Below are 18,777 nucleotides of genomic sequence, written 5' to 3'. Positions count from 1 at the left end.
TCTGACCATGTTAAGGAAAGCATCAAGGTGGAAGTCCACAAGATGCTGGAATTGGGGGTAATTGAGCGCTCTGACAGCCCCTGGGCTAGCCCAGTGGTCTTAGTCCCCAAACCTCACACCAAAGATGGAAAGAAAGAGATGAGGTTTTGTGTGGACTACAGAGGGCTCAATTCTGTCACCAAGACAGATGCTCATCCAATTCCAAGAGCTGATGAGCTCATAGATAAATTAGGTGCTGCCAAATTCTTAAGTACCTTTGACTTGACAGCAGGGTACTGGCAAATAAAAATGGCACCTGGAGCAAAAGAGAAAACAGCATTCTCCACACCTGATGGGTATTATCAGTTTACTGTTATGCCCTTTGGTTTAAAGAATGCCCCTGCCACCTTCCAAAGGTTGGTGAATCAAGTCCTTGCTGGCTTGGAGTCCTTTAGCACAGCTTATCTTGATGATATTGCTGTCTTTAGCTCCACCTGGCAGGATCACCTGGTCCACCTGAAGAAGGTTTTGAAGGCTCTGCAATCTGCAGGCCTCTCTATCAAGGCATCCAAATGCCAGATAGGGCAGGGAACTGTGGTTTACTTGGGCCACCTTGTAGGTGGAGGCCAAGTTCAGCCACTCCAACCCAAGATCCAGACTATTCTGGACTGGGTAGCTCCAAAAACCCAGACCCAAGTCAGGGCATTCCTTGGCTTGACTGGGTATTACAGGAGGTTTGTGAAGGGATATGGATCCATTGTGACAGCCCTCACTGAACTCACCTCCAAGAAAATGCCCAAGAAAGTGAACTGGACTGTGGAATGCCAACAGGCCTTTGACACCCTGAAACAAGCAATGTGCTCAGCACCAGTTCTAAAAGCTCCAGATTATTCTAAGCAGTTCATTGTGCAGACTGATGCCTCTGAACATGGGATAGGGGCAGTTTTGTCCCAAACAAATGATGATGGCCTTGACCAGCCTGTTGCTTTCATTAGCAGGAGGTTACTCCCCAGGGAGCAGCATTGGAGTGCCATTGAGAGGGAGGCCTTTGCTGTGGTTTGGTCCCTGAAGAAGCTGAGACCATACCTCTTTGGGACTCACTTCCTAGTTCAAACTGACCACAGACCTCTCAAATGGCTGATGCAAATGAAAGGTGAAAATCCTAAACTGTTGAGGTGGTCCATCTCCCTACAGGGAATGGACTTTATAGTGGAACACAGACCTGGGACTGCCCATGCCAATGCAGATGGCCTTTCCAGGTTCTTCCACTTAGAAAATGAAGACTCTCTTGGGAAAGGTTAGTCTCATCCTCTTTCGTTTGGGGGGGGGTTGTGTAAGGAAATGCCTCCTTGGCATGGTTGCCCCCTGACTTTTTGCCTTTGCTGATGCTATGTTTACAATTGAAAGTGTGCTGAGGCCTGCTAACCAGGCCCCAGCACCAGTGTTCTTTCCCTAACCTGTACTTTTGTATCCACAATTGGCAGACCCTGGCATCCAGATAAGTCCCTTGTAACTGGTACTTCTAGTACCAAGGGCCCTGATGCCAAGGAAGGTCTCTAAGGGCTGCAGCATGTCTTATGCCACCCTGGAGACCTCTCACTCAGCACAGACACCCTGCTTGCCAGCTTGTGTGTGCTAGTGAGGACAAAACAAGTAAGTCGACATGGCACTCCCCTCAGGGTGCCATGCCAGCCTCTCACTGCCTATGCAGTATAGGTAAGACACCCCTCTAGCAGGCCTTACAGCCCTAAGGCAGGGTGCACTATACCATAGGTGAGGGTACCAGTGCATGAGCATGGTACCCCTACAGTGTCTAAACAAAACCTTAGACATTGTAAGTGCAGGGTAGCCATAAGAGTATATGGTCTGGGAGTTTGTCAAACACGAACTCCACAACACCATAATGGCTACACTGAAAACTGGGAAGTTTGGTATCAAACTTCTCAGCACAATAAATGCACACTGATGCCAGTGTACATTTTATTGTAAAATACACCCCAGAGGGCACCTTAGAGGTGCCCCCTGAAACTTAACCGACTATCTGTGTAGGCTGACTAGTTTTAGCAGCCTGCCACGAACCGAGACATGTTGCTGGCCCCATGGGGAGAGTGCCTTTGTCACTCTGAGGCCAGTAACAAAGCCTGCACTGGGTGGAGATGCTAACACCTCCCCCAGGCAGGAATTGTCACACCTGGCGGTGAGCCTCAAAGGCTCACCTCCTTTGTGCCAACCCAGCAGGACACTCCAGCTAGTGGAGTTGCCCGCCCCCTCCGGCCAGGCCCCACTTTTGGCGGCAAGGCCGGAGAAAATAATGAGAAAAACAAGGAGGAGTCACTGGCCAGTCAGGACAGCCCCTAAGGTGTCCTGAGCTGAGGTGACTCTGACTTTTAGAAATCCTCCATCTTGCAGATGGAGGATTCCCCCAATAGGGTTAGGATTGTGACCCCCTCCCCTTGGGAGGAGGCACAAAGAGGGTGTACCCACCCTCAGGGCTAGTAGCCATTGGCTACTAACCCCCCAGACCTAAACACGCCCTTAAATTTAGTATTTAAGGGCTACCCTGAACCCTAGAAAATTAGATTCCTGCAACTACAAGAAGAAGGACTGCCCAGCTGAAAACCCCTGCAGCGGAAGACCAGAAGACGACAACTGCCTTGGCTCCAGAAACTCACCGGCCTGTCTCCTGCCTTCCAAAGATCCTGCTCCAGCGACGCCTTCCGAAGGGACCAGCGACCTCGACATCCTCTGAGGACTGCCCCTGCTTCGAAAAGACAAGAAACTCCCGAGGACAGCGGACCTGCTCCAAGAAAAGCTGCAACTTTGTTTCCAGCAGCTTTAAAGAACCCTGCAAGCTCCCCGCAAGAAGCGTGAGACTTGCAACACTGCACCCGGCGACCCCGACTCGGCTGGTGGCGATCCAACACCTCAGGAGGGACCCCAGGACTACTCTAAGACTGTGAGTACAAAAACCTGTCCCCCCTGAGCCCCCCCCCAGCGCCGCCTGCAGAGGGAATCCCGAGGCTTCCCCTGACCGCGACTCTTTGAATCCAAAGTCCCAACGCCTGGGAGAGACCCTGCACCCGCAGCCCCCAGGACCTGAAGGACCGGACTTTCACTGGAGAAGTGACCCCCAGGAGTCCCTCTCCCTTGCCCAAGTGGAGGTTTCCCCGAGGAACCCCCCCCTTGCCTGCCTGCAGCGCTGAAGAGATCCCGAGATCTCTCATAGACTAACATTGCGAACCCGACGCTTGTTTCGACACTGCACCCGGCCGCCCCCGCGCTGCTGAGGGTGAAATTTCTGTGTGGACTTGTGTCCCCCCCGGTGCCCTACAAAACCCCCCTGGTCTGCCCTCCGAAGACGCGGGTACTTACCTGCAAGCAGACCGGAACCGGGGCACCCCCTTCTCTCCATTCTAGCCTATGTGTTTTGGGCACCACTTTGAACTCTGCACCTGACCGGCCCTGAGCTGCTGGTGTGGTGACTTTGGGGTTGCTCTGAACCCCCAACGGTGGGCTACCTTGGACCAAGAACTAAGCCCTGTAAGTGTCTTACTTACCTGGTTAACCTAACAAATACTTACCTCCCCTAGGAACTGTGAAAATTGCACTGTGTCCACTTTTAAAACAGCTATTTGTGAATAACTTGAAAAGTATACATGCAATTTTGATGATTTGAAGTTCCTAAAGTACTTACCTGCAATACCTTTCGAATGAGATATTACATGTAGAATTTGAACCTGTGGTTCTTAAAATAAACTAAGAAAAGATATTTTTCTATATAAAAACCTATTGGCTGGATTTGTCTCTGAGTGTGTGTACCTCATTTATTGTCTATGTGTATGTACAACAAATGCTTAACACTACTCCTTGGATAAGCCTACTGCTCGACCACACTACCACAAAATAGAGCATTAGTATTATCTCTTTTTGCCACTATCTTACCTCTAAGGGGAACCCTTGGACTCTGTGCATGCTATTCCTTACTTTGAAATAGCACATACAGGGCCAACTTCCTACAATAGGCACATCTGAAAACTAAACATCTGGGTGAGTCCAGGGTGGTGTGCTTGATATGCACCCTGCACCATTTTCTTACCCACAATGCCCTGCAAACCTTCAACTTTGCTTGAAATAACAAATTTTTCACACATTTTTGTGATGGAACCTTCCGGAATCTGCGGGAATCCACAAAATTCCTACCACCCAGCATTGTCACATCCATACCGATAAAAATTCTGCCCCACTTGTCAGCTTAAAAATGTTTTTTTTCAAACTGCCCTTTTGGACCTGCTTTGTTTCCCCCTCATTTTCAACATGTTTTCTGCTCTTCCCTGTCACAGGCACTTGGCCCAGCTATACAAGTGAGGTATCATTTTTACCGGTAGACTGAGGGAAATGTTAGGCAGTAGGAAATTTGTCCTGGTGCAGTGACACGACACACAGAAATATGGGAAAAATGTGATTTTTCAACAAAATTTGAGGTTTGCTGAGGATTCTGGGTAAGAAAACACTGGGAGATCCATGCAAGTCACACCTCTCTGGACTTCCTCAGGTGTCTAGTTTTCAGAAATGTTTTGGTTTGGTAGGTTTCCCTAGATGGCTGTTGAGCCCAGAAACAAAAACGCAGGTGCCCCCGCAAAAACAGGTAGTTTTGTATTTGATAATTTCGATGTGTCTAAGTAGTGTTTTGGGGTATTTTCCTGTTGCGGGCACTATGCCTACCCACACAAGTGAGGTACCATTTATATTGGGAGACCTGGAGGAACGCTGGGTAGATGGAAGTTTGTGGCTTCCCTCAGATTCCAGAACTTTGCAGCACCCACATATGAGGAAACATATTTTTTTTGCCAAATTGTGAGGTTTGCTAAGAATTCTGGGTAACAGAACCTGGTCGGAGTGACACATGTTACCTCATCTTAGATTCCCCTAGATGTCCAGTTTTAAAAAATGCACAGGTTTGGTAGGTTTCCCTTGGTGCCGGCTGAGCTAGAGGCCAAAAACCCCAGCTAGGCACTTTCCAAAAAACAGGTCTGTTTTCTCAGGGAAAATGGGATGTGTCCTCGTTGTGTTTTGAGGCATTTCCTGTCGCGGGCACTAGGCCTACCCACACAAGTGAGGTACCTTTTTTATTGGGAGACTTCGGGGAATGCTGGGTGGATGAACATTTATGGCTCCTCTCAGATTCCAGAACTTTCTGTCACTGAAATGTGAGGGAAAAGTGTTTTTTTGCCAAATTTTGAGGTTTACAAAGGATTCTGGGTAAGATAACCTGGTGAGAGCCCCACAAGTCACCCCATCTTGGATTCCCCTAAGTGTCTAGTTTTCAGAAATGCACAGGTTTCCCTAAGTGCTGGCTGAGCTAGAGGCCAAAATCCACAGCTAGGCACTTTGGAAAAAACAGGTTTGTTTTGTTTTGGAAAATGTGATATGTGCATGTTGTGTTTTGGGGCATTTCCTGTCGCGAGCACTAGACCTACCCACACAAGTGAGGTTCAGTTTTTATCGGGAGACTTGGGGGAATGCTGGGTGGAAGGAAATTAGTGGCTCCTCTCAGATTCCAGAACTTTATATCACCGAAATGTTAGCAAAAAGTTTTTTGGGGTCAAATTTTGAGGTTTGCGAAATATTCTGAGGAATAGAACTGGTGAGAGCCCCGCAAGTCACCCAATCCTGGATTGCCCTAGGTGTCTAGTTTAAAAAAATTAACAGGTTTGGTAGGTTTCCCTAGGTGCTGGCTGATCTAGATGCCAAAATCCACAGCTAGGCACTTTGCAAAAAACACATCAGATTTCAATGTAAAAATGTGATGTGTCCATGTTGTGTTTCCTGTTGCGGGCACTAGGCCTACCCACATAAGCGAGGTACCATTTTTATCCAGAGACTTGGGGAAAGACAGAATAGAAGAACAAGTGTTATTGCCCCTTGTCTTTCTCTAAATTGTTTCCTTCCAAATGTAGGACAGTGTGTAAAAAAATACATCTATTTGAGAAATGCCCTGTAATTCACTTGCTAACATTGGGACCCCAGAATTCAGGAATGTACAAATAACCACTGCTTCTCAACACCCTATCTTGTGCTCATTGTGGAAATACAAAGGTTTCCTTGATACCTTTTTTTCACTATTTATATTTCACCAAATGAATTGTTGCATACCCTGTACACAATGAAAACCCATTGCAAGGTGCAGCTCAGTTATTGGCTCTGGGTACCTAGGGTTCTTGATGAACCTACAAGCCCTATGTAGCCCAGCACCCAGAAGAGTCTAGCAGACGTAACAGTATATTGCTTTTGAAACTTTGACATCCCAGGAAAAAGTTACAGAGTAAAATGTGGAGAATAATGGCTGTTTATTTCACCTAAATTTCAATATTATTTCATTTCAGCTGTTATAATCTGTAGGAAAACTTTGTAGGAGCTACACAAATGACCCGTTGCTGAATTCAGAATTTTGTCGTCTACCTTTCACAAATTTTTTACTGTTTGGGATCCAGCACTGGTTTCACACCCATTTCTGTCACTAACTGTAAGGAGGCTAAAAGCACAAAAAATAGTAAAAATGGGGTAGGTTCCCAGTAGAATGCCAAAATTGTGTTGAAAATTGTAGTTTTCTGATTCAGGTCTGCATGTTCCTGAAAGCTAGGAAGATGGTGAGTTTAGTACTGCAAACCTTTTGTTGATGCCATTTTCAGGGAAAAATCCAGAAGCCTTCTTCTGCAGCCCTTTTTTCCCATCTTTTTGTATTTTGGCAAATTTCTTGGCCTCCTCCAGGGGAACCCACAAACTCTGGGTACTGCCCCAAAAAGCCAAAAAAAGGCCTGGCACCTGAGGGGGAAAAGGCCTGGCAGCGCAGGGGTTAATCATAAAGTATGGGGACAAAGTTGTCCTCACACTTCAAAAACCTCACACTTCATTGTGCTTATGTTATGAGTGATTCAGTTTGTAATGAGCCCCAGAGGTACCTGCTGTGAGAAGCATCACTTCAGTATATACCAGTGGTGGACAGTGACGCTTAACAGTTGAGGGGTTCCAGCAACATAGTGAATTTTAACCCAGTGACAGGCACTGTAATAAATCAACAATCCTTTTAGGCTCAGTGCTAAAGCTCTAAGTCATGGCTTGTTAACAGATTTCAGTTCATGCCGTGATTTAGAACTTCAGAGTTGAGCGTGAAGGCATTTTTCACAGTGCCTGTCAGCGGGCTAAAAAGGAAAGAATAAAAGAAAACATTTAGTTACCCATGCTCCCTCATCCTTGGTGTTCTCTTCTGGACTGCAGTCCAAGCGCAAGTCCTCTTGGAGCCATAGCAAACTCCCCTCTACCAATCCCAATTCTGCTCTCATGTTTCTGATAATGTTAAGCAGCATGAGAGAAGTGCCAAGATTGGTTGAATCGGGCTGCCTTGACTCTCCGTGAGGCACTGGTGTGTGCCTGCTTTCCACTCAGCTAAGACAGGTCAGGTTTGAGAGGTTTAAAGTGCACATGTCAGGCTGGCCATTGCAAGAAAGGCGTCCAAAATGTGAGATGCACACTTTAAACTGGAGTGAGCACCACAGCGTCCCTGCTGACAGTCAGCAGCAATGGCCCCACCCTCAAATGCTCCTCGGGCTAGAAGCAGCGATAGATAAAATGATAATAAATTACTTTTTTTCACCTGTGCTGCACTGGTAGCAGGGGGGTGATGCTCCTCTCCGCTAATGGTTAGGGCGCTGCTGGTTTACATAAAGGTTGCATCTGGAGAGTAGCCCGAGATGAACACTTGAAGGAGAAGGAGACTTATCCCAAATTGGTTTTGAAGGTGGAGGTGGCACATCTATGTCCCCTACCTAGAAAATCTCCATACATTTAGGACCTAAACCAGACCACTTGGTTCCAGTTCCAAGTCACTTATAACCAAGTAAAGGAGTGTTCCATAAAGTACTTGAAGGATTGTTTTGTGAGTAAGACTGGTGTCTGCCTGACAGACCATCTCCCACAGGCGGGGGGACATTACCTGAAGTCTGTAATTTCCAATGGAGGAGTTGAGGGTACATTTAGTGACTGGAAGCCTGTCTGCCTGCTGAGAGAGGGAAATAATCTGTCTGCCCTGTAGGAGGAAAGAATCCAGGGTGGAGAAACCCAGCAGGTCCCAGAGACTTAGGGCACTCAGAGGATGCAGACTACCTGAGCAAGAAGCCAGGAATTACCCTTGCTGCATAGAGTCCTTGTGGTCTCTCAGAAAGGGTTCCTGGAAGGAACCTCTCCAAACCTATGTGATTGATTCAGCCCAAATGATGCTCCATCTGCATTTATTGGCCCGATCGGGGATGCAACTGCCTGTGTTGGCCCACTTGGGGCTACAATTGCAGTAGTGACTGCACCAGCTTCAACATGGCTAAAACTACCACAGGGACTATGCTGGCCCTATTAGGGTTACATCTGTCATGGTAAGTGTGCCATCCCATTAGTAGCTTTACCTAATTTGGCTAAATTGCCAAGTAACGGCTAAATCCCAAGGTGTGGCTGGCTAGAGCCACAGCATTCAAGCCTGCACCAGCACATAAGCACCAGGGCTCTGTTCACCACTGTACTGAGCCAGATGGCCATGTGTATGAGACAAGGACAACACCTCGCTTCCTCTGTGGCCCCTGAGACTGTCTTCACTTGCCTTGGGCCACCTCCCACAACAGAACAGTGAGGATACTGCATCTGCTAGGGAAGATGGTGAAAAACTAAAGGCCTGATTTATACTTTTTTAGTGTTTCATTTGCGTAATTTTTTGACGCAAAAATGGCGCAAATATACAAAATTCCATTATATTTTGTAAGTTTACGCTGCTTTCGCGTAAAAAAATTACACAAATGCGGCACTAAAAAAGTATAAATCAGGCCCTAAGTACATTACCCAACTGACAACCAGGGGGAGAACCTTAAAAACATTAACTGGAAGCACATTTGTGTCATAGGGTAATTGACACAACACCTCAGCCTGGTTCATGCAACTTCCTGACTTCTGTGGGGATGTTAGAAATGGGGGCATCTGGTTGGCTAGGGTATGCACCTAAGCCAGGCAGAACTGACCACTCTAGTCAGGGCAAGTAAGTTACACACCAAAGATAACCTGCGCTCACCCTCTGGTAGCTTGGCGCAGAGCAGGCAGGCTTATCATCAGAGTCAAGGTGTAAAGTATTTGCGCAACACACTCACAACACACTCACACCAGTAACACAATTATACCATAAAAGAGACTCCACACAAGAGTATTTAAAATATATGGAGTGGATTGTACATACAACATTGACCAAAATTACATGAATCATAAATTATGGCCATACTGTGTAAATACTCGAGTAGTACTCGTGATCTTGGGCTATAGAAGAACCATAGCAACACGAATCAGAAACACTGTGCATGTGACATAAATACAGCGATAGTACTCATGACCCTGAACACAGCACTGCAAAACCGACCCGGATTAGTAATTACTTAGGGCACGTAAATTGCTAAACAATGTAGGGCAGATTATGAAAGAAAAACACATGACTCATCAAGAAACCATAGGGCACGGCACACCTGTGCCCCTATTAAACTTTATACAGTAATATTGGGTCCCATGTGGGGCACAGGAGCACCTACATGCCTACCAGTGGTGTTACGGTAATTTCTACTCTCAACAGATAGACATATATGGTAGCGTTGTCAGGCTGTGCACATTTCTAACCAACAGACATCAGATATATGTACCCTTCTCCAATCATGTCGCCATCCTGACATAGGCAATACCACAACACACAGAATCACCTTCAACTTCTGCCATGATGCAGACCTTGAAATGGCACTGGGATGTGGAGCTCCATTATGCCTATTAAGGAATATGCACACTTATTGGGAAATATATAATTGCACTTACAAGGGTGCAAGCTCCCATGAAGTCTGGCACTCATCAAGGGGAGGTAATTGTGGCTTTCCTTGCCAGGTCCCAACCTCGTGTCACATATGTGCACAGGGCGTCCGCTGGAGAGGGCTTCAGCCACAGACTGCAGACAGGAGTGGTGCACTTCTACTACTTGGGGCTCACCTTTCAGACAAATAACCTTGTAGTACGTTTGTTCAGCCCTTGATCAGGCGGCACCCACCTCTCCTCACTCCTGGATCTTCCTGGTCACAGCGGAGGCTGCAATCACAGACTTCTCACGGCAATGACTCCAAAAGGATGAGGTGGGCCACTCCCATAGGACTTCCCTTTGAAGGTCGGGTGCTCCCAGCTGGCTTTCTCGCGCTAAAGCGCTATTTTAGAAAAATTAAGAGCTTCACCTCTGCTGATAGAAAATTGAGTCCTCAACACACAGTAAGAGATAATAAAGTGCTCACCACACGCTAGGTTAAAATGACTTGGCTGTCCAGACTCAAAGTGCCACGGCAACGTCTGTGCAGCCAACAGTCCCAGAGAACACTTGGGATGCAAAGCAGGGCACAGGTAGGCAGACTAGCACACTAGGGTCCTTGTTGCAAAGTTGCAGTCCTTTTTGCAACCCAAAAGGCAGCAGGTCAGTGCAACAAAGCAAGTAGATTCAATGGCGGTTCCTCCTGGTGGCATAGCAGTCCTCTGGCAATTTGCAGCATCTGGTTGCAAATCCCACGCAGTGTTCTGTCAAATCAGAGTCAGGGAGCAGCTGGCAGCAGGGCAACAAGTCGAAAAGCAATCCAGTGAGTTCTTTAGGCCACCCAGCATTTAGCAGGTAGCAGGGCCAAAGCAGAGAAGCAGTCCAGATGAGACCTTTAAGTAGCACAGCAGTCATTCCAACAGAGGTTTGGTTCAAGATCCAAAAGTACTCACAAAACATGGGGTCAGTGCCCCTGTACTTATACTCAAAAATGTCTTTGTTCAAGGGAGTCTTCAAAGGAACTCTTTCAAGTGTAACACAACCCCTTTCAACCCAGTCCTCACTTCAGACATCAGTAGGGGTAAATCAACCCTTTGTGTGAGGGCAGGCTACAGTCTACTGACATGTAAGGTGTGGCACACCTATCCCTATCCCAGCCTAGGAAAACCATCAGTATGCGGATGGATGCAAATGTCTCTCCTGTCATGCCCAGCCCCTCCTTTGATATGTTTGTGGAAAGTATACACAAAGTGTAGCTGTCACTCTATCGCTAGATGTGGATTGGAGCCAGGCTGCAAAACACCACAGTTATAAGCACAGAGAAATGCCCACTTTCTAAAAGTGGCATTTCTAAAATAGTAATGTAAAATCCAACTACAATAAGCAGGATTTCTCACTACCATTCCAAACATATCAGACATCCCAACGCTACTCCTTTCAGATCAGAAATTACCACTTAAAAACATATAAGGGAATTCCAAATGCTAACATATGAGAAAAGCAGATCTCACCGTAAAGCAAAATGAAATAGGCTGTTTGTCACTACTAGGACATGCAAAACATAAGAGTACATGTCCTACCTTTTATATGCACATCACCCTCCCCACAGAGCTACCTAAGGCCAACCTTAGGGGTAACGTAGGTGTAATAAAAGGGGAGTTTAGGCATCTCCTGTCACACAAAGCCCCTCCTGTGTTGTGTCTGTTGGAAAGTATACAAAGTGTAGCTGTCACTCTGCCCTAGACATGGATTGGAGCCAGGCTGTGAAACACTAGAAGTATACGTACAGAGAAATGCCCACTTTCTAAAAGTGGTATTTCTAAAATAGTAATGCAAAATCCATCTACATCAGTAAACAGGAGGTCTCACTACCATTCCAAACATACCATACATGCCAACGCTACTCCTTTCAGATCAGAAAATACCACTTAAAAATATTTAAGGGAAATCCCAATGCTAACCTATGCGAGAAGCAGCCCTCACAGTAAAAATACAAATAAAAGTCTGTTTGTCACTACTAAGACATGCAAAACATAAGAGTACATGTCCTACAGTTTACATACACAGCACCCTGCCCACAGAGCTACCTAAGGCCAACCTTAGGGGTGACTTAGGTGTAATAAAAAGGGAGTTTAGGACTTGGCATGTAGTTTGAAATGCCAAGTCAAGATGGCAGAAAACTGCTCACACAGGCCCTGCGCTGGCAGACCTAAGACAGGTTTGAAAGGCTTCTTCTGTGGGTGGCACAATCAATGCTGAAGGCCTACTAGTAGCATTTAATTTACAGGCCCTGGGTATATGGTATACCACTTTACAAGGGACTTACAGGTAATATACATATGCAATCAGGTGCAAGCCAAACATGCCAAGTTTTAGGGAAAAGAGCACATGCATTTCAGCACTGATTAGCAGTGGTAAAGTGCCCAGAGTCCTAAAGCCAACAAAAAGAGGCGCAGAAAAATAGGAGGAGAAAGGCAAAACATTTGGGGATAACCCTAAAGAAGGGCCATTTCCAACAGGGGACGAGCTAAACAGGGGTCAACTGATAGGATTAACAAGAGGGAAATTAGAAAGTGTAGTACCACAAAGGAGAATCGTAACCACAATCACTTTCCTGCATACTGGATTGAATTGTGTAGTAGTACTTAGTACTGCTGTGTGATTAAAAATACTTTAATTTCTTAAAAAAGACAAGCAATTGTCTGGACATTGAGGTTATTGTGTCTGTTGGTTGATTGTTCAATTATGAGTGTGTGCACCTCATTTTACCTCCTGAAAAGCTGAAACTGCTCATCCTTGCTACCAATCAGAGTCAAGAGCAGAAAGATTTGTTCTTGATCCAGTATGCAAAGCCATAGTAGAAACAAAACTGACGAAGAACTAACCACAACAGTTGAGCTCCTGTAGCCCCTGTTTGCCCTGTGGCCTCCAGAATGGGAACAGACAAGGTTCATCTAGAAATACCCTCCAGAACACACTTCATTAAGATTGTTTTCCCCAGAAATGCATACACCTGCACACACATCCAACTTTGTTAGACTTGCTACATATGAGAGTTTATTGTATTTTAGACGATTTAAAAATATTCCAAGGCTCTTTTCATCTCTGGGCTCAGTATTTGCAGAATAACACTTTTGACAAATGTATTGATAACAAACTGAAACGTTTATACATTTAGAAAGTTGGAGAAGTGGTACTAGTCGCAGTTCGAGTTACAGCTTTTTGGGAACCACATGTTAAAATGTGCTGAAGCGATGGTTGCTTTCTGAATAAGTGGACAAAGTCAACCTCCTGAAACTTTGAGCATTATTACCAGGTATCTCAGTGAATGTTGGTAAACAGCATTGTCTGGAATGCAAATTGTCTTCAATATACTAGACTAGGGTATTTTATTGTGTGAACAGGTTCCTGAGATCAAGCTAGTTGCAGCAGGCTGCACTACTGTACAGGGCCAATGCAAATATTTTACAATTGACATTCGTCAGAAGGGCAGCACTGCCATAGTGTGTTCCAGACAACATCAGCGTTTGCACCTTGGTGTGTTGGTCATTTGTGAGGCTGTGACCTCTTTTCTTAGGAGGCGGAGGTGAAATTGTGCTTCACTTAGTGTAGGTTTCCTATAAATATCATATTGCAGTTCTTTGTTATTCTTGAAGCTACAGATGATTTCATTGGTCATAAGTGTGGTTGAGATTTTATTTCCTGATAACGCTGTTAGACAACCTTGGAAACCTAAGGAGATTATTAACATTTTTGGTTTGCTTTTTTTCCTCCACGGAAATGTGAAAGCTGGGGTGGTTTTTGTCTATAATATTTTTAAGTGCTGTTGAGTGTGATATGCAAAGTGGTGGAATGTTGAAGGCCAGCTGTCAATCAGTGCTAAGGAGTCAAACAAGTCCAGAACTCATCAGCCAAGCAGTGATAACTATAACACAAATTTCCTTAAGTTCAAGTAGGGCGATGATACATTAATCACTGCTATCCATCTTTCATATAACCTCGGTCAGAGTGTGCTATCTGTTGATTTCCAAGATGGCGGCTCTCTATCAGAAGACGGTCCGCATTTCCTACCTTATTTGTTGATGCAAAGGAGGGATTTCTGAACATTGGGTTACCTGGCTTATGCTACTGTGAACTCAGTTGGCCCAACGTTGAACGTGGTTTAACTATAGAAGTTATTATGCACTCCAAAGCGTTGTTGTTTGGTGTAATACTGGCGACAGCTTTTTGTTGCTCCTTTTAGTAGAAAAGGTGACTATGTTAGAGGGGTTTCGACATGAACAAATGTTATCATGCAATTTCAAATGCCCTCGTTTTGAAGGATTTTGTAAATATTAGGTATTACTGTCTACAGTAGTAGATCGGTATCTGTTATATGGAGATAGACATGTTTACAACCTTAAAGATTGTCTTGTGGTCGTTTCTGCCTTCTGTTAATTGTGATTTGAAAGAGGCTTAAGTAGTCTTAATTTTTTGCAAGCATATTGTTGTTCATTATGTTTCCTTTAGTAATTCATAAAGCTTTTGTGAAAAATGCAGCTACCATAAATATCATTAAATACATATTTTAAATGATGTTTAAGAAAACAGGTTGCATATACCAACAGAAATAGTACAAATAATACACTGTAATCTATACACTGGTTTACATCTGACTGGCCACAGATGCATTCCAAGTGTCTCAAGCAAACTTTTTAGTAATTTATTTGGCATGTTTGACTATAAAGGTGTGATGATGATTATCTTTTTTTAATGCTTTTAGCGGGAATTTTGAAAATGTTTGAGATTCCAGCAGGTGCCAGGCATATCCATATAGAAGAAATGGAGGTCTCTGTTAACAGCATTGGTAAGTGAGGCACTGAGTGAATTTCATGTTCTCTGCACGATAACTGTTACAGAGCTCTGAATTCCACAAATTAATCAAGTGCTGGTTGGAAGTACTGGACTGGGCTCTTTGTAAATCCTGGGTATATCAAGGGAGAATTCAGTGGGTGCTCTTACACATATAGGCTCCCCTAGGTATACAAATAGGGAGGGGTGGCTCCTCCGTTAGGGTGGAGGAGCGTTGCCCACACCAGCAGCAGAAGCTGCAAAACTTTACCAATGAGGAGATAATAAACTAGGTTTATTATCCCCTCGTTGTGAAAGAGGCGGGGCATCTGGGATGAGGAGCAGCGAGCGGGAGTGCTCAGCACTCACCCTCACTGCGCATGTATGTTTGGCCAACCTTCTCGGGCCAGGCTGGAGAGAGCCTGCAGAGGCTCACAGTCTGCCTGGGAGTGCCCTGGCTGGGTGCTCCCAGTCAATCCGTCAGGGCAGGCTGGGAGCCTGTGCTAGCGTGCAGCCAGCAGGAGCGCGGCGCGGGACAGTGTTGAAAAGGTAAGTGTTCATTTAAAAAAAATGTAATTTAATAACATTTTAGATCACCCTCCCACCCCCCGCACGCCGAACCCACCCCGCTCCTTTTGAGCAAAGCGAGCCGCAACTGCAAATAGGGTACAATGAAGAAACGCTGACTTCTGAAATTTGTCTAGGTGCAAGTAGCATAGCCACTGGCCCACTGAGAACTATTCTGAGGCCACTATCTTGTTTAAATCAGGCCAAAGTGAGTGTAACTGGTGAGATCCAAGTAAAATTGGCTGAATTACATCAGTATTTATTTTTATACCCATGAATGGTAACATCAATTAAATCTTTGTATTTTGATGCAAATCAAAGACTACAATCCCAACCCAACCTCTGAATCATTCAAAGCAGGTAGAAATGTGTCCATCGCTTGTTCATTTTATTAGAGCCAGAATTGTCACGGTTTCAGGCGGGTCTGATCAGGACTTTGGTTGGGACACCCCTTGAGGTCACCGCATATCCTAAAGAGGTACTATACTGGGGCAGAAGAGCAGCTAAAGGCATACACGGAAAGGACAGCTATGGACAGGCACAGGAAAGTAAAAGCGGAGCAACCCTTGTGTGAACAAACCGGAAACAGATTACTAATGGACAAACACCCTGGGGTTGTACACAGAGTAAAGCGCAGAACCTCCCACAGTGACAGGGAGTGTCAATGCCTCTGTGCAGTTTGCTCTTACAGATAGTCACCCTGCCAGCCCCATAGAAAGGAGGCTGCAGAAGTGATTCTGTCTCTGGACCCCAGAGCACAAACAAGGATAGTACTTACATACACAAGACAAGCTCTTGTGGGTCCAGATGGAAACACAGTGGCGATTCCTGGAAAAACAGCAATAGCACACTGTCACTGTTAGGCACGAAAGACAACATATAACACTAGACAAGGATGGGGGCTGGAATTGCCTCCTGGAAACCAGGAGCCAACCCCAGTACAAAGGAGGACACTTATACACTGGTGAAGACTGATAGAACACTTACCAGACACAAATACCGAGAAGAAACAGAAACAGAAGGGACAAACTAAGAGACAGAGGCAGGAACTGGGAACAGGCTCAGGCTGAAGAAAAGACAGGACTAGGACTGGAAAACAGGGCGCAAACTTCTGGCTGGAACAAACAGAGACAGGACTGAGAAACAGAGAGCAGGATCAGGCTGAAACAAGGCAGGAGCAGGACAGAGAAACAGGGAGCAGGCTCTGGAAGAAACAAACAGGTGCAAGGCTAAGAGGTAGGGAGCAGACTGGAACAATCAATGAGCAGGGCAGAGAAACAGGATCAAGCTGGAACAGAACAGGAAAAAAACTGGAACACCATCCGATAAGGGGTCTGTAACACAAAGGAATCGAACTCCAATGCACGACGGGGATCTGGAGGAAATGGCTGCTTATAAGCTGTTCCAAGCTGGGCTGCACAGGAGAGGTCTCAGGTGTGTGTAGTTTCAGACACTCGCAAGTCCTGGAGCAGAGGATCCAGTTAAAAGGAGCAACTGGACTTCTCCCATAGAAAACAATGGGAAACAGAATCCAAGCTTTTCTGACTACCAGGCTGTGCATTATGGGATTTGCAGTCCCAAGAAGCAAATGTAGTACTACACAAGTGTACCATGGTGAAAAGAGAAAAAACAGGAGTCAGCAAGGGACTCTACATAAGTGTTTAAGGTGATTCCCAGGCGTCCGACAGTCCTCTTACAGCGCCCCCTAGAGATGGGACAACAGAGTCATAACTAGAATAGCATTCATTTACTCATGAGGTCGCCAGCGTTTTCTGTAACTGGAGCTAGTTATGTTTAATAAAAATGATCCAGAACTACTAATATTATTAGTGCAATATTGACCACATCAGACATGATTCCATTAGTGGCCACCCCATGTAAAATTTCCATCAGCGATCACCTCACTGCATTATGCAGAGTTGTCAGCACTAATGTAAAAAGGTTTTTTTAAATTTGGAATTTCTCTACATGAGTAATATATGACAGCCATAGTTGCAGTGCCCCAGTCACAGGGGTAATATTGGTAATTTTGTATGATTTATCAGGCAGATGTAAGCTTTAAACATACTTTGGAAATTCATTTTTCTCCAAATGTCAGTTTAGGACTTCCGAAAAAACGCATATTGTAATTACGAAGACACACCTTCCAATTTTGGGACACATATATCAATTCAACCAAACAAAAGTTTCTAATTTAGTATGCTTCATTGCACACAGGCGAGCTACTTCCAGGTAGATTGAGAGCTACTAGTAGCTCACAAGCTACTCACTGGAGAAGCCTGGTTACTTTGATGTGTACTGAAGTGGCGGGTTCAAGGGTTGAGCAAGTAGGCAGGTCATGGGAGAAGAGGGGTGGTACATTCCACGACTCTGCGGTAGACCTTTCAATGCCCAACATTTTAATTTGAGAACTTTTCATTATAGGCCACATCTATTGCATCATACCTACAATGGAATAAACATAACCAGATAGAAAAATCAAGACTTTAGCAATGTCTTAAACATGAGGAGGTTGTCTCAGCATCTTAGGTTCTGCTTTGAGGCTGCCTTATGACTTTCATATCCTGAAAACATATTATTTTTTTTCACTATTTTTTGTAGCTTAAATCAGTCCCAGGAATTTCGGAAGCCAGAAAATGCAGTTCAAAAGCAGTCTTAATCCAGGATACATCTTTCATTAATCATGTCCATCTTTCCTGTCTTTAGAGACTGCCCAAAGTCAGGCAAAAGCTTCACTGGGAGTTAGTATCAGAACTGTGGGCTGGGTATAGAACAAGAATGGTCTTCTTCGTGGTAGAGAGTAAGCCCTAGAACTTTCAAGTATACACATGATAGCATTGAGTTCCATTTTGTCTGTTAGACTGAATGGAGTTAGGCCATCAATGCGTTTGCATGGGATACCTCTTATTTAAAAATGTATTCATACATTGATAGCTAGCCACTGTAGTTCTGTAGAGAAACAAGTACATAGGGGCATAGGTGGTAAACTAGTCAAGTGAAAAGTTCTGGATTTTTTTAATTTGACTTGTTATACGGTTCCTACTAAAATAATAGGACTGTGTATTAGAATGATGGAACTTCAGAAGGTGTGAAACTAAGGGGCAGATTTAAGAGCCCCTAGCGCCACCGTAGCACCGCCATACAGTCATTTTTCTGACACTAAGGTGGCACTAAAGTGGCATTTTCCCTGTGCAATATTTACAAAGCTGCGCAATGCATGCATTACGCCACATTGTAAACCTTTACATCACATTATGCCTGCGCCAGGCATAATGTATGCAAGATGGGCGTTTCCCCCATCGGGCGAAAAAATTGTCCAAGGAAATCTAAGAGATTTCCTTGCGCCATTTTTTCTGCACTTTTAACACCTGCTTAGAGCAGGCGTTAAAAGGGGGCATACCATTATTTATAATGGGCCACTATGTACTCTGCAGGAGTTGCACCCAAATTGTGGCGCTATTCCTGCAAAGTACATCAATACCATAAAAAAAATTATGCTATTGCCCCCTACCCTGCGCAATGGTGCACCATAATTTAATTAC

The 18,777-nt window shown here is 45.0% G+C and overlaps 1 protein-coding gene across 1 annotated transcript in view; it reads left to right on the top strand.

The window, feature by feature from the left end:
• The window catches only part of ADAMTS14 (ADAM metallopeptidase with thrombospondin type 1 motif 14), a 654,816-nt gene that overhangs the window by 542,718 nt on the left and 93,321 nt on the right, over positions 1 to 18,777 (top strand). The window contains exon 15 of the mRNA XM_069240367.1: positions 14,601 to 14,684. Within this exon, the coding sequence (XP_069096468.1) occupies positions 14,601 to 14,684 (84 nt within the window). The remainder of the gene's footprint in view (positions 1 to 14,600; positions 14,685 to 18,777) is intronic.

This window comes from Pleurodeles waltl, chromosome 6, assembly GCF_031143425.1.
Source record: "Pleurodeles waltl isolate 20211129_DDA chromosome 6, aPleWal1.hap1.20221129, whole genome shotgun sequence".
Lineage (NCBI taxonomy): Eukaryota > Metazoa > Chordata > Amphibia > Caudata > Salamandridae > Pleurodeles > Pleurodeles waltl.
The sequence above is the reverse complement of the archived record's forward strand: the minus strand, read 5'-3'. Positions and strand labels throughout refer to the sequence as shown.